The sequence below is a fragment of the Genypterus blacodes genome, unplaced genomic scaffold, assembly GCF_046128005.1.
Source record: "Genypterus blacodes isolate CSIRO-AG114 ecotype Tasmania unplaced genomic scaffold, CSIRO-AGI_Gbla_v1 ptg000129l_1, whole genome shotgun sequence".
In the NCBI taxonomy this organism is placed as follows: Eukaryota; Metazoa; Chordata; class Actinopteri; order Ophidiiformes; family Ophidiidae; genus Genypterus; species Genypterus blacodes.
In genome coordinates this window covers 222390-237676 of record NW_027466931.1, presented here as the reverse complement: position 1 = coordinate 237676, position 15287 = coordinate 222390, and the positions used below count along the sequence as shown (strand labels likewise).

The 15287-nt window shown below is 45.3% G+C and overlaps 1 protein-coding gene across 1 annotated transcript; it reads right to left on the bottom strand.

The window, feature by feature from the left end:
- Window positions 1-617: 617 nt before the first annotated feature.
- LOC143010572 (atrial natriuretic peptide receptor 1) lies at window positions 618-13659 on the bottom strand. Its single transcript, XM_076162949.1, has 24 exons — window positions 13624-13659; window positions 13471-13512; window positions 7336-7447; window positions 7054-7186; window positions 6152-6284; window positions 5914-6018; window positions 5735-5837; window positions 5470-5615; window positions 5282-5354; window positions 4863-5004; window positions 4460-4546; window positions 4075-4218; window positions 3866-3987; window positions 3645-3783; window positions 3283-3331; window positions 3099-3200; window positions 2891-3010; window positions 2666-2759; window positions 1987-2074; window positions 1773-1912; window positions 1534-1686; window positions 1352-1450; window positions 1093-1184; window positions 618-1002 (listed from the first exon to the last, which is right to left on the bottom strand). The coding sequence occupies exons 1-24, from the start codon at window positions 13657-13659 to the stop codon at window positions 808-810; spliced, it is 2649 nt and encodes an 882-aa protein (XP_076019064.1). The 3' UTR covers window positions 618-807.
- Between the last annotated feature and the right edge of the window lie 1628 nt (window positions 13660-15287).

Below are 15287 nucleotides of genomic sequence, written 5' to 3'. Positions count from 1 at the left end.
CACATTTCTGCATCATGCTGGCTGTGCTCCACCATCTCTTCATCACACACACCTTTTGTCGCACACACCCACACACACAGCTTCTATCTTAGCGTAGTTTAGATTTTTCGGCAGTAAAAAATGTCATAATACTCTTGTTTCTCTATACACTTATTAGCTAATTAAATTCCAAAATGTTTCCATAATGTGAAGAGTAAAGTAACCTAAACAAAAACTTTCCTATTGTTAACTTAACTTTATACAGAAAGAAAGAAGCAGAAGCAGCACATGTCTTGGTGTGCGTAGGTCACTCTTTATCACGTGACCCAAACACACAAGACAACACACACAAAGTCACATTGCCAACTCTCTCCTCGTGTTCATAAGCATCACACGCATTCAGACTTTGACTCGACCAATTTCAGACGCTACAATAAAGTTCAAACGAGGTCCTGACCCAGAATCTGTATTTATTTGGCATTTTTGTCCAAATTAAACACCTCAACAACAAAATGACAATAAATCACAAAACGGACACAGCAAGCAATAAAATAAGATGAGGATTGTTTATATTTATCATTTTCTACTTTACCAAACACAAACAAAGTATCTCACTTGGATTTATGATTTGTTTAACTTTTACATCTTTGTATTGTAATGAGGACGTAATTTTTACCTTTCTACGATTGAAGCAGACGCATAAGTAAACGGCCACGTCACAGGAAAATGCATAACTGTAACTTCAATGAATGTCTGCATAATTTACAGGCACTGAAGAATTCACATGGGAAACACCACGTGGATGTGCAGTTTTAGCGGGTCCTGGGGTCAGATGGCATCCAGGAGCAGATCGTGGTTGAGATATCCCGGCATGGACGAGTAGAGCTCTTTCTCCTCTCTCTCCTCCCTCTCCGTCTCCATGGTGTAATGTTCGGCAAGCTTGGCGCCGTCTGGGCTCAGGTCTTTGCCGGTCAAGGACATTTTTTTGCCCTCCAACCAGTAGGTCACCATGTCTCCTTTTCCCTGATGGACACAGGCAGCGTTACTGGGAGGCTCTAGTAACCGAAAATCGAGGAAAATTGATAAAATCGATGTGCTAACTTGGCAGCCCACCTTCACCTGCAGCGTTCCTCTGCACTCCAGCATGTAGCCACCAATCTCCTCCAGCAGGTAAAACACACTGGAGCTGCACTGGATCTTCAGAGCTGCAAAAACATAATAACAACGACAGTAACCGTCACTGTGTGGTTCACTGAGATGAACCGGGGGTGGATTTACAGGAAACGACAATATTAGGTTCTTGCTCGTCTTGTAAAGATGGTGATGAGTAGGAATTTGGCACCACAGCAGCTGGTGTGTGGCTCAGCTTTACCCAGGCTGGTGGACTCCATCCTGGATGCTGTGTTCACCGTGTCTCCAAACAGACAATAACGAGGCATCTTTGTCCCGACAACACCAGCAACCACCGGGCCTACGGTGGGGGGATGTCAAAATTCAATATAGAGCTGTGTCCCATTTGTGCGTGTGTGTGTGTTTGTGTCTGTGCGTGTGTACCAGAGTGTATTCCAGCTCGTATCTGTAGTTGTGTGTTTGGTTTGTGGGGGATCTTGAAGGTTTTGCAGACAGCCACCAGGTCCAGAGCCATGCTGGCGATCTCTGAGGCGTGAAGGATCCCGTTTACCAGAGGGACGCCCGACACCACCATATCTACACACACGCATAAGCACACACAGTTGAGGTTAAGATCATAAATTCAACTTGCGTGTGTGTGTGTGTGTGTGTGTGAGGCTCACATGCGTCTCCGATGGTTTCCACCTTGTAGACATCGTAGTTGTCAATGATGTCGTCAAATGTAGTGTACAGCTTGTTAAGGAAATCCACGACCTGGTAAGGAGTGCTGCTGCAGGACAGCTGGGTGAAGCCCACGATGTCACTGCGCACACGCACACACAGAATCAGATGCAAAAGAGGAAAGGAGCAGCTTTTGTTTTATCTTTCGGTTTCTACCTGAAGAAGACGGTGGCGCTGACATAGCTCTGAGCCTGTGACGGTTTCCCCTGCCTCAGGTCATCAGCGACCTGACGAGGAAGCATACCTGCAACACACACAATGCACTGTAACAATACCACCTGCAACACACACACAACGCACTGTAGCAACACCACCTACAGCACACAGAGCCTGGAGTCACAAAGTGTTGTGTCATATGCAACTTATTTTGTGAGAACAAAATCTTATCTTGTGCAAATAAAACACTATATATAAATATGTGAGCAAAATGGATTTAGTTTGGAACAGGTCATGTTTTCGCAAACAAGATATCATGGCATGTTGAGCAAAGTCTGATCATGGGCGAACATCTTATGGGACCAAGATCCAGTTGTTGTTTACACTTTCCACATGGATCTTGGATCTTGTTCTCATCTCTATGATCCCACTGTCCCTCCCCGACCCGAGGTAGATTTATTATAAAGTCCAATGGACCTCCCAGGTGTACAACTGAACGCCACAGGAAATTCTTCCTCCCTGTGGCGTTCAGTTGTACACCTGGGAGGAATGAGTCTATTACTGAAGGTGCTCTTGCATAAGGCCAGCACCTGGTGGTGTGTGTGTGTGTGTGAATGTGTGTGTGTGTGTGTGTGTGTGTGTGTGTGTGTGTGTGTGTGTGTGTGTGTGCGGATGTTACTGTATAGCAGCCTGTCCGTCTTCTGTTTCTCGTGCGTCAGATCCTGAGTTCTTTCAGCCACCAAAACCTCCAGGTGTTTACTGTACTTCTCCATCTGGGGGGGGGGGGGGTCATATGATACATATCTTAAGACGTATACAACAGCAACAACAAAGTTATTAAGGGTTAATGTATTGTCAGCAGGTTATTATTGCTACGACTACGATGTGACACTACACCCCTCACCAGGTTCATCATCATGTCCACTGGACTGACTTTGATGGGGTTGATTCTATGAACAAACTTCCTGATTTGTTCAAATGTGGGCCGGTGGGCGGGGTTAGGAGAACGACATCGTCGAATCAGCTACAGAGACACAAACGGAACAAAAGGCAGCAGGTGAGACACAGCGTTTACCTCAGCAAACATCATACACACATACACGCACACACACCTCCACGTAGTCTGCAGGACAAGGACAGGTGCTGTCAGATTTGCTGGAGATGAGCTCAGGTAGCGGAGGACAACAGGCGCACTCCAGGCCGGACTCCTCCACCTGCACACAACACAACCCAACACAACACCCTTAGCTCAGGGGTGAGCGTCAGGAGAGACAATCAAACACGATGGTGACTTACAGGGACGGGGTCGCTGCGAGTGGCAATCTCCAGAAGAATGATGGAGTAACTAGAAACACACACAGACGTTATTACAGTGAGAAAGTGCTGAGCTGACTCCAGTCCAGGAGGTGGCAGCCCGTGCAGGTTCGCAGACCACAAAGAATGTTATAGAGAAACAAGAGAAATCTTTCAATAAACAAATGGCAAATAACAGATAACAGGCACAAAGCGCAATGAAGAGTTTAAAGAGGTCAAGTAAAGATTAACACTAAGACTAGACTGAATGTGTGTGTGTGCGCGTGTGTGTGTGTGTGTGTGTGTGTGCGTGTGTGTGTGTGTGTGTGTGTGTGTGTGTGTGTGTGTGTGTGTGTGTGTGTTACCTGAACACATCCCCAGCCAGCGTCGGCTCAACGTTGGAATTCTGAAACTCTGGTGGCAGGTAAACCTCCAGGACTCTCTGCTGATAGGTGGACAGAGGCTCCGCCCCGTCCTCCCGCCGATATGTCCTCAGGCCATAGTCTGACGGGACGTACATATTCAGCGGTTGTAGTCCCAGTAATATTGTGGTTGTACTCACACATAGAGCACACAGATATATTACCAGTGATTTTGCAGACCCAGCGGTCGTCTAAGACACAGTTTAGAGACTTGAGGCGGCCATGACAGATCCTGTGGTGGTGGAGGTACGACATTCCTCTAGCAATGTCTGTGGCAAAGGAAAACCTGACACAGAATTTGATGCCTTATTTGTCTGATGTCCAGTTTGAGGTCACAGGTTTTATTAATGAACTGCATGTATACTGCATGTACCTGAAGCCCCAATTAAGGGGAATCTCTTCATTGAGAAGGACGTCGTTAAGGCTCCCTTTTGGACAATATTCTGTTACTATGGCAACGTTAGGCACGTCAACACATCCTCCAATGAATTTACAGAGGTTTGGGTGATCGAGCTCCCTGGAAACAGAGAGAGAAAGAGAGAGGGAGCAAAACCATATTTGCAACAATGAACACATCCCCAGCCAGCGTCGGCTCAACATTGGATTTCTGAAAATCTGGTGGCAGGTAAACCTCCAGGCACTCTGCTGATAGGTGAAGTCGATAGGTGTGTGTGTGTGTGTGTGTGTGTGTGTGTGTGTGTGTGTGTGTGTGTGTGTGTGTGTGTGTGTGTGTGTGTGTGTGTGTGTGCCTGCAGTACCTGACTTGTTTAACTTCCTGTCTGATGGCTTTGGGCAGAGAGAAGGTCTTGGTTTTAATCCTCTTGATGGCCACGGTCCTGCCGTCACTACACGTTAAAGAATCTTCTTTGGTTAAAGTGTAAATGTCTAAAAGCAATGTAAGCTAGCTAGCTTTGAGAAGAATCCTAATGTTCACATGTTAGCAGAACTACAGTTAGCATGTAAACCTGTAACATTTACAAAAAATAATTTAGCATGTTAGCTCACTGGCATTGGTAGCTTTCCCTATATAAGCTTGTTTAAGTTCGGGTACGTACATTTAACCTGAAGGTGGCGCTAGATATAATCTCAGCAAATCACATTATTGTTCACATTGACAACAGTAACATTTAGGGGCTGTAAACATTTTTGGACTTGACCTACTATATCCCAGTGCAGGTGAAGAGGATTTTCCGGGTTCCTGGTCCCGTGCAGGAGCTGAGAGCCGTCACACAGCTGGTGTTACTGTCACTGTTCCCCACCGGCACACTCATGATGCTCCCCATGGTCATACGAGCTTCATGATCTGAAAATATTTTTTGTGAAGTGCTACACTATTGTAGTCATTAACTAATGAATTATTAATTATAAAGGATCAAATAAGATACGAGAACATAAGATAAATGTGTTTAGATGAGTTTCAAACCAGTATCAAACCAGCTTAGAAGCTTAATGCCTTGTATTTATGGTTTTCACCGGATTCATCAGTTTCTTTGCATCAGGTTTATACGTTTCTCTGGCTAAGCTGGCTAAGTAGATTCAGGGCTGTGGGGACGTTAAACCGGTTTGATCCAGACTGGTACCTTGTTTTATCAGAGTGAAGTCGATGATCCAGCTCTCATCCCACAGCAGCTTCTGCTTCTGGTACCTCAGCCACTGAGCAAAGGAGACAAAGCAATTGATAGGTTGATTGATTGACTGATTGATAGGCTGATTGATTTATTTTTTTGTATATTTGCTTGCGACCAGTGTGTTTTCATGTCAATCCCACCACAGCGGTCAGCACGACACAGAGGCAGAGCAAGCTGAGCGGCAGGCCGATGGCCAGCTTGGTGGCCGGGGTCAAAGGGCATTCACCACAATCAGCCGGACAGGTGGAACAGAGCTCCACCTCCTCACACACCTCGTCACCACACACTGAGAGAGAGAGAGAGAGAGAGAGAGAGAGAGAGAGAGAGAGAGAGAGAGAGGTTTAGTCCAGGTTTAGATTTTTAAGTGTGTAGTCTTTTATTTCTTGCGTTTGTCCTGTAACACACCTACAGCCGGCAGCACGGTGCTCTTAGCCTCCAGCGCCACCTGCATGAGACCTACTCTGATGTGAGCGATTAGCGACGTCAGACCCACATGATGAAGAACCACCTGAGAGACAGAGCGATGGATATACCAGCAGCCGATGAAGTGTGTGTCTGTGTGTGTGAATATGTGTGTGTGTTACTTTGGCGGTCCAGTTGTTCTGTGTCATCTTTCCGGATGTGGAGATAGTGTGTGTGAAAATCTTTCCATCGTCGGGAATCCAGGGGCCACAGATACTTTCAGTGGTCTGACAGAAGAAACAAAGCCGGAATATCCACAATTAGAAACAATTACAGTTTAGAACAGGGTTGGGTGTGTGTGTGTGTGTGTATGTGTGTGTGTGTGTGTGTGTGTGTGTGTGAGTGTGAGTGCGCTCGCACCATGTATCCCAGTGGACAGGAGTGGATATTAGCATGGTGGATGCAGCAGTTTTCTCCATCTGCATCTTTCCAGTTTGCAGGACAGTCGTGATGCTCGCAGAAGCTCCGAGCTGCCTCAGCATTTACTATGGAGCTATACACACACAAACACACACATGTGAAAACATACCAGACAACACAAGCAAGTGTAGGCCAGTTAAGACTAAACCAGTCTGATATAAATTGGCTTGAAACAACTATAAATGAGTGTGAATGGGTGGGTTAACCCTTGGGGTTAAATCCAGTTTAAGCTCCTGGTTCAGGCTCTTGTCATCTCTCTCCTTGACTATTGCATCACCTTACTGGCATGTTTACCGGCATCTGCATTCAAACCTTACAAATGATCCAGAACGCAGCAGCTCATCTGGTCTTCAACTGACCCAAAAAAGCACACGTCACTCCTCTCTTCATGTCCCTCCTTTGGCTACCAGTTGCTGCCAGCATCAAGTACAAGTCCTCGATATTTTGGCAGCGTCCAATATGGTGCCTGCTTATCTGAACTCTAATATTCAGGTTTATGCTCCCTCACGCTCTCTCCGCCCTGTCAACCGATGGCACCTGGTGTCACCACCACAACCAGGGCCTGAATCTCTATCCACACATCTCTCCTTTGTGGTCCTGAGGTGGAGGGAGTTAAAGACCCAACACTTTTGTAGACACCTTCATACCTAATATCTACCTATTTAAAACAATAAAACAACCTGTCTCTCCAGCTATACCTCCTCCAGGCTTTACCTCTTAGCTTCTTGGCACTCTCTTCTAGTTCTGTCCGGACTAGATGTTAACTTGAGTTGTATTCAGATCTCATATGTGTATCACACGACAAAATGTATGTATAAACCGGTTTGTTCTGGTTTATGAACCTGTGTGTGAAGACATTATGGTCCACAGCCCAGCGATAGAAAGAGTCCTGACACGTTACTGAGTACGTGACATAGAACGGCTCGCCACTCTTGACAGCCTCTGGAGGACGGACCACCCAGGCCATCTCCAGACCTGGCACCAGACAGACAGACAGACAGACAGACAGACAGACAGACAGACAGACAGACAGACAGAGAACACAATATTTTTCAAATTAATTGTTAATTCCAAATGCCCAAATTAAAGAAGTCTAATTGGAAAACAGACAGACAGGTTCTCACCTCCACAGTCGATCATGTTGTTTTCATTGGGTCGGTCAAGAGGCCAGCAGTCGTACTCACTGTTGTCCAGGTCGTGCCAACAGGAAGCCGGACCAACATAGAGCACACAAACCTGGACAACAGGTCAATAACCAAGAATCAATGATCCTTAAGTAGAATCCATGAATCATTAATAACTCGACACCAATACTCATAAAGCAGGAACTAATAAACCAATGAAGTCGCACAAATCAGGAACCAGCAGCAGATATTAAAATAAAATAAAGAGACTTTCAAAATAGAATGCAGCCCAGATCAGTATGTGCTTTAGTTTTGGTAATAAATCAAATGAAATACAGGCACATTAACATATACTTGACATTTAGAACCAAAACCAAAGTTAATAAATGATGTGACATTTTACCCTATTATTACAGATGTTATAAAATAAAACAGTTTAATTCATTTTGAAATACAGTTACAAAAAAATACAAAAAAATCAGTTGTCTTACCCAGAAAAGGAACCAAGATCTCTGCTGCGTCTTCATTTTTCTGCTGAAGGACAGAGGGACAAACAGACAGGTTTAGAGACAGACAAGTCAGGTTTAGAGACAGACTCTTGTATCCCTCCAAATCTGCAGCTGCTGATCTGCTGAATCAGACTCAGTGATGATCAGAGCTGAAAGTGAGAAAGAGCAGGGAAGAAAAGAGAAAGGGGTAGAGGGAGGGAGAGAGAGGGAGAGAGATTTATCAAATTAGTTTTACTCCTCTTTCAACAAAGAATGGCACTGCCCTCTGTTGGTTTAATGTTGTTACTACACTGTTACAGCAGCAAAGTGGATACTGCAATAAAGGGCATTAAGATAAGATAAAATAAGAGCCTAACAAAGTAAAGAGAACAGCTTTAGCCATCATCCTCCTGTCTCCCACCACCTCCACAGAGTCCAGAGGGCAGCCCAGGACAGAGCTGGCCTTCTTCACCAGCTTGTTCAGTCTCTTCCTGTCAGTGGCTGAGATGCCACTACTCCTGCATACTGTTCCATAAAAGATGGCTGATGCCACCACAGAGTCAAAGAAGGACTTCGGGAGACCCACCTCCACTCCAAAAGACCGGAGTCTCCTGAGCAGAAAGAGTCTGCTCTGTTCTTTCTTATAGAGAGCAGTGCAATTGTCCGACCAGTCCAGTTTGTCTTCCAGATGTAAGATCTCCCAATCTCGATGTCCATTCCCTGGATGTTCACCAGTGTGGGAGGAGAATGCTTTCGCCTCCGGAAGTCCACCACCAGCTCCTTGGTCTTCCCCACATTGAGCTGGAGATGGTTCCTCTGGCACTAGACTGCAAAATCCTGCATCAGTTCCCTGTACTCTATCATCTCTATCTGTGATGAGGCGGACGATCGCAGAGTCGTCAGAGAACTTCTGCAAATGGCAGTTTGCTGAAATGATCGTGAAGTCTGCAGACAGAAAGAGAGAGAGGCATAAACACACACAAGGGTCAGCCTCATCTATAAGGTCATTATATACATTATACAAGTAACTTTAGTGGCAAATTAGTTCAAACCCCCCCCTCTCTCCTCCCTCTTCTTCTTCTTTCTCTCATCTCTTCTTCTCTCATTGACCCACTGGCCACTGTTTCTCTTTCTGTCTCTTCACCCTTCCACCGCTCACCCGCCCCCTCGCCCCCCCTCTCTTCTCTCTCCCTTTCTCTCTCGGCACCTTTCTGTTTCTTCGCGACGCGTTCACGAGGTCCGCGGGAGCGCGCGTCGATCACACCGGCAGCAGCAGCGAAACGTGAACGACTTTTCCTCTTGACTTAAATCGCTTTAATTTCACATTTATTTTCCTCTCTTCTCTTTCCTCTCACATCTTCTTCATGTCCTCGCTCGGGTTTGGAGTTTAAACCTGTTATGGATCTGTAAAGCTGGACTTTATCTCGGTTTTGAGTCCAGGTTCGGCTCGGATCGGACCGGAGTCAGATCAGTGGTGGCGTAATTCGGGTCGCGGTCGTTATGCTGGTCCGGGTTAGCCTCGTTCTGTTCTCCTGGTCCTGGTCTTGGGCCTGGACTCAGGCTCAGAACACAGACTTTGACGGGTGAGGAACTTTATTTAATAACCAAAATCAACACTGTTGTTATTATTGAATATTTTTTAGATTTATGCAATGTGAACTCGTGTTCTGACTTATATCCTTTTGAGAAATTGATAAAGATAGTACATAACGAAACAAAACTTTAATGAAGTCAAAATAAGGATTAATTGCACATCAGAATGCAGCCTGTAAAGATCCCAGATTCTAAATTTAGCCGTTTAAAGCTGCAGAGGGACTCGAGCCTGCAGTCAGACTGACTCCAGACTTGTGTGGACTCCAGACTAGACACGTGTGTTTTATAATCACTTCATCTGCAGATTAACGCGACATTGGAAAACACCCACAAATGATCTAAACTCTTAACTCCTGACTTTTCTGTCTTGGCTTGATTTGGCGCTAAGGTGCAAAGACTTGAGACTTTACTAGTGATTTGCAAAATAAAACCTACTATAATTCAGGAATTTACAGTGAGAAATAAAATTAAATAACATTCACCCATTCATTATATCTAAATACAATCTAAATTTGCTAGATCCTGTAGTGGATAAGGTTATACATATAAGTTATATTTGTAGTTAAGTTGTAGTTTGTTGTTGTAGTAAGAATTCATGAAGAAGAAATGAAAGAATGTGTCTGTAGATGTTAGGAAGTGAGGGAGGAGGTAACAGAGCGAGAGAAAGACAAGGGGAGGAGTGGTTAAGAGGTGACCTGGTGAGGAGCGTAATGGGAAAAAGAGTGAGAAAATATGTGAGAGGGAGAGAGGGGAGAGAGATATATGGAAAAAGAGGAGTGTGACGAGTAAACGACCTCCTCTCAGATATAATTCATGTTCAGACAGGCACAAGGGAACAGGAGATGTCAAGAACGTATGGACACACACAGTCACACACACTTACACAGACTCACACAGAGACACACTGAGCCAGTCCAAACTGGTAGCGCTTACATAAACTCAGCTTGTTAAGCTGGTTGGAAACAAACAATTTCACTAAAATTCACATTTTTGTCGACAGCCAATCAGAAATCAGTTGACATCATTCTCCCAGATGTCAGCAGAAATGATCCATTGCCATCTCAGCTCGCAAGTGACCCATGGAGTCGTAACTCTGGTGTTCCAACTCAGGCCAATAAATCCACGTCTGTGTGTGAGTGTGTGTGAGTATGTGAGAGTGTGTGAGTGTGTGTGGATTCCAACCATGTATGTCTGGCTGAGCTGTGTTCTTGAGGTTTACAGAATTTTCATGTTAATGTCTGTCACATCTGCAGCGACCATGACAACCAGAAAAATGAGCCAAAGTCACTTTAATGACCTCATGTGTCGCCTATGTTCACAGATTTCCATGGTAACAAAATTATAAGGTTCAGATCTCATCAACATCAATTAAATACCAAAAGATAAATCCTGTTTAATTGAGGGTTAAGTGCCTTCAGATAACGTCTGTTGTGATTTGGTGCTATACGAATATATTTGAATTGAATTGAATTGAATTGAATTGAATTGAATTGAATTGAATTGAATTGAATTGAATTGAATTGAATTGAATTGAATTGAATTGAATTGAATTAAACTAAATCTTTGTTTACACTGTCGAGCGAGTGGATATTGTATTTGATCCTCCATTTAATCATAAAGTTTGCAGAAAAGGGTTTGTGAGCCATGATGTCACTTTATTGTAACAATCCTCCTGTTATTGGCTGATTCAATACTTGTCTCTCTGCAGCTGGATGGAGCAGGTGGTGTCTAATGGTGTCTGTCGCTATGGTAACAGTGTGGAGTGCTGCTGGGGATGGAGACAAACGGACTGGGGGCGCTGTCAACGTGAGTCCTCTCACACACTCACACAAGTGATTGTGTGAAGAATATTACTATTAAATTGTCCAGATTCAAATTATAGTGGGTTGTGTGTGTGTGTGTGTGTGTGTGTGTGTGTGTGTGTGTGTGTGTGTGTGTGTATGTATGTGTGCGTAGCTCACTGTCAACAGGGCTGTAAACAGGGGGAGTGTGTCGGACCTGACAGATGCAAATGTCACCCAGGATACACCGGCAAGGCCTGTAACCAAGGTAACCGTGTGTGTATGTGTGTTTCAGTGGTGCTTTCACAGAGATTTGATTTCCCGTCATGCCGTTGAGAAAGACACACACATTCCAGTCATGCTTGTTTGACCTGCATAGGCGTGTTTCACCTGAAGACCCTCAAAACACACACATACACGCACATGCACACGCACAAGCACCCACCCACACACACACACACACACACACACACACACACACACACACATTCACAGTGTTAATCTAACCCTGATTAGAGGCTACATTATGAGTCATATCCTGACTATAAAACAACATCTGGTTTTAAAGTAGTGGCTTCACACACACTCTGTAATATAACACCACCCACACACCCACACCCACAACTTAAATCCTCTTTGACCGAGAGGCAGAGGGTCAAAGGTTAATCCAACAAGCTGACACGATGAGTGAAAACACAAATAAATGGACGTTCACAGTTTAATGTTTAATTGCTCATTTCTCTCTCTCTGCGTGTGTGCTTGTGTGTGCGCGTGTGTGCGTGTGTGTGTGTGCGCGTGCGTGTGTGCGCACGTCAGATCAGAACGAGTGCGGTCTGAAGCCTCGACCCTGTAAACATCGCTGCATGAACACACTCGGCAGCTACAAGTGTTACTGCGCGGATGGATACATGCTGCAGCCGGATGGCAGCTGCATGAGTGAGGACACACACACACACACACACAAACAGGAAGTATGAGGGAGGAGCTGTGCATTGAGGTTTTCTTGATTTGTTGCTAGTTTGTAATTTGAAAAGTGAAGTTTGTCATTTCCTCTCAGCTGTTTTTGTGCTTCAGAAGCTAATGAAGGTGACGATGATGATGTAAAAAGTGATGATGATGATAACATGTATGCTCTGTGTGTTGCTGTGCTGGTCTTTGTGCATAATAATCATCATCAGCTTTAACCTATTGGCATCTCTTAGGCGGCGCTGGGGGCTAAGCCTAAAGCTTTTTTTGTTTTTACACATTTGTTTTGTGGCAAAAAAATTGAAATTCTCTCTCTTTGATTCTTTGTTTAACCTTCTTTGCTTTGTTTTGTGTGCTTGTAGACGCTCGTACCTGTTACCATGCCAACTGTCAGTACGGCTGTGTGGTCATCAAGGGCGCTGTCCGATGCACCTGCCCGTCACCTGGGTTACAGCTGGGACCAGACAGACGCACATGTGTTGGTCAGTCTGACTGCCTGTCTCTCACTTGCTCTCTTGCTCTTTCTCTCTCTCCCGTTGTCACTTTCCCAATGTCTGGCTGTCTCTCACACTTTCTCTCTCTCTCTCTCTCTGTCTGTCTCCTATCTGTCTCATGTCTGTCTATCTGTTTCCCTCTCTCTGTCCCCCTGCAGACATAGACGAGTGCGTGTCTGGTGGAGGTGTGTGTCCTCGCCGCAGGAAGTGTGTGAACACGTTTGGGAGCTTTCTGTGCAGATGTCACCTCGGATTCAAACTCACATACATCAACGGACAGTACAACTGCATCGGTGAGTGTATGTGTTACTTTTCATGGTCCCCAGAGGATGAATCTTCATGTCCCTGTCATCTTAAAGCTTTTCCAGCGCCACCACCAGGTCACGTAAAAAATGCTGAATGTTTCATGTTTACCCTCGTACTGACTCCAGCCTAATAACTAAGCAGGATGTTTCCATAAATGAACCCCTCGCTCTCTCTGCAGATAAAGATACCAGGCCGTTCTGCGTTTTGAATCCAGCATCTCCAAAGTGCAAATGCAAAGACGGAAGCTGCAAAGGTAACGGAGAATCTGCTAGCCAGGAACCCTAATAGGACACTGACCACATTTCCAGGAGTCAAACACAAACCAAGTCCATGTTCATCAACAGGACAAGGGTCAAACGTTCTTTAGTCTCCATGGTAACCGGATCACGTCTATGGAAAAGAATGACGACGAGTTTCAGTCAGTCCTCCAACAGTAAGCACGTTTGAGCATTGACCATCAAGCAATTCCAACTTACAGACCTTCACAGCAGCTCTGTGAACTAGGACGAGAACAAGCACACGTATGTTCTTGTTGGCTGCTACTTGTGACTGTTAATTTGCAGTTTGCCGCACTCAAATCTCCTTTCATGGGTTGCAGCCTTTGTACTCCTGTGCGGACTATGTCAGGTTCTGGTGACGTCGAACAAGCTTTTTGTTTACCGTTGTTTGGGTGTAAGCTGAGTAAAGACCCGACATTGCCATGGAAACATACAACATATTGCACATCACAAACCAAAAAAGTTTTTTGGAATTAAAATCTGGAAACTCTGACGTGAATGTGCTGCCTTCCCTGTTCCCATCTCTTCCCCAAAGCTGTTCCCAAAGTCACGCTGGAGCCACAAAGACCGAAAAGTACAACCTGGAAACCTTCCAAAACCACCACAACAACCACCACAGCTCTGCCCACCACCACCGTTCCCATGACAACTACCACTCCAGCTACTACCACCACTTCAATCCCGACAACAACTCGTACTACCATGACTCCCCCTACTACTATTACGACCACTCCTCCTACTACTACTACTTCAACAACTAGTACTGCAACTACTCCCCCTACAACTACTACTTCTACCACTCCCCCTACTACTACTACAACTCCCCCTACAACTACTACTTCTACCACTCCCCCTACTACTACTACAACTCCCCCTACAACTACTACTACTGCCCCTACCCCTAGTACTACTACTACTCCCTATATAACCCGTATTCCTACTACAACCAAACTGGATCCTATAATTACTACTTCTACAACACCAACGGCTACGATTGTGTCAACCACAACAGTGGTAACAACCACCACAACTCGAGCCACCACCCTCATGATGACGAGCACCGTGTACAACGCGATCAATAAGGATGTGACACAGCGTCAGCGGGGAGACGTACACAGTGAGGATTTAAACATTTCTGACTGATGCAACCAAATCATTGCCTGTTGGAAATGCAAACATACATGTGTGTGTGTGTGTGTGTGTGTGTGTGTGTGTGTGTGTGTGTGTGTACGTTGTTTGTTACAGTCCCTCGCCATCCTGGCCACAACCAGGTGTGGGACTTTGACATTGAACTGGGAAACACAGCAGAGGACGCCAGGGACGATCCAGGTGAGAGTGAGAGTGAGAGTGAGAGTGAGAGTGAGAGTGAGAGTGAGAGTGAGAGTGAGAGTGAGAGACAGAGACAGAGACAGAGACAGAGAGATAGTTTATCTGACCAGAACTGATGTGATGTGATGTGTTTGTGTGTGTGTGTGTGTGTGTGTGTGTGTGTGTTTAGGGGCCGGAGTGCTCCACTGTTCTTTCAACCAGGGAGTGTGTGACTGGATGTCCGACAGAGAAGGAGACCTGCACTGGGAAACAACAGACAACCCAGGAGGTAACAAACACACACACACACATATCATAAACATCAGTTATTTTTTATTGTTTCTCTCTCTCTCGCTCTCTCTCACTCTCTCTCTCTAAGGGGGACGCTACCTGTCTGTCCCAGAGCTGAAGGCTGGAAAAAGGAGCATCCGTGGTGCCCGATTGGTTTTCCAAATAGTCCCACCATGGAGCCATGGCGACCTGTGTTTCTCCTTCTCCCATTGGCTGACAGGGCACCATGTGGGTGTGCTGCAGCTGTTTGTCAGGAAAAAGGGGTGGGATAAGAGGTGCAGTAAGACAACCGATAATGAACTTCTTACTGATACACAAGAATGACAGACAGATCTATAAGCATTATTATTATTATTATTATCATTGCCTCAAGTGACACTGCTACTGTTTTCTGATTGGCTGCTGCAGGTATAGCCCTGCCCTCTGGAGCAGGACAAGAGGACATGG

Excerpts from the sequence above, each read along its gene's own strand:
- LOC143010572 (XM_076162949.1), bottom strand. The coding sequence starts at position 13,659 with ATGTCGGGTCTTTACTCAGCTTACACCCAAACAACG. Across the intron at positions 7,187-7,335 it reads CAACATGATCGACTGTGGAG|GTCTGGAGATGGCCTGGGTG; the intron begins GTGAGAACCTGT and ends GTCTGGTGCCAG. Across the intron at positions 4,547-4,862 it reads TTCACCTGCACTGGGATATA|TGACGGCAGGACCGTGGCCA; the intron begins GTAGGTCAAGTC and ends TTTAACGTGTAG.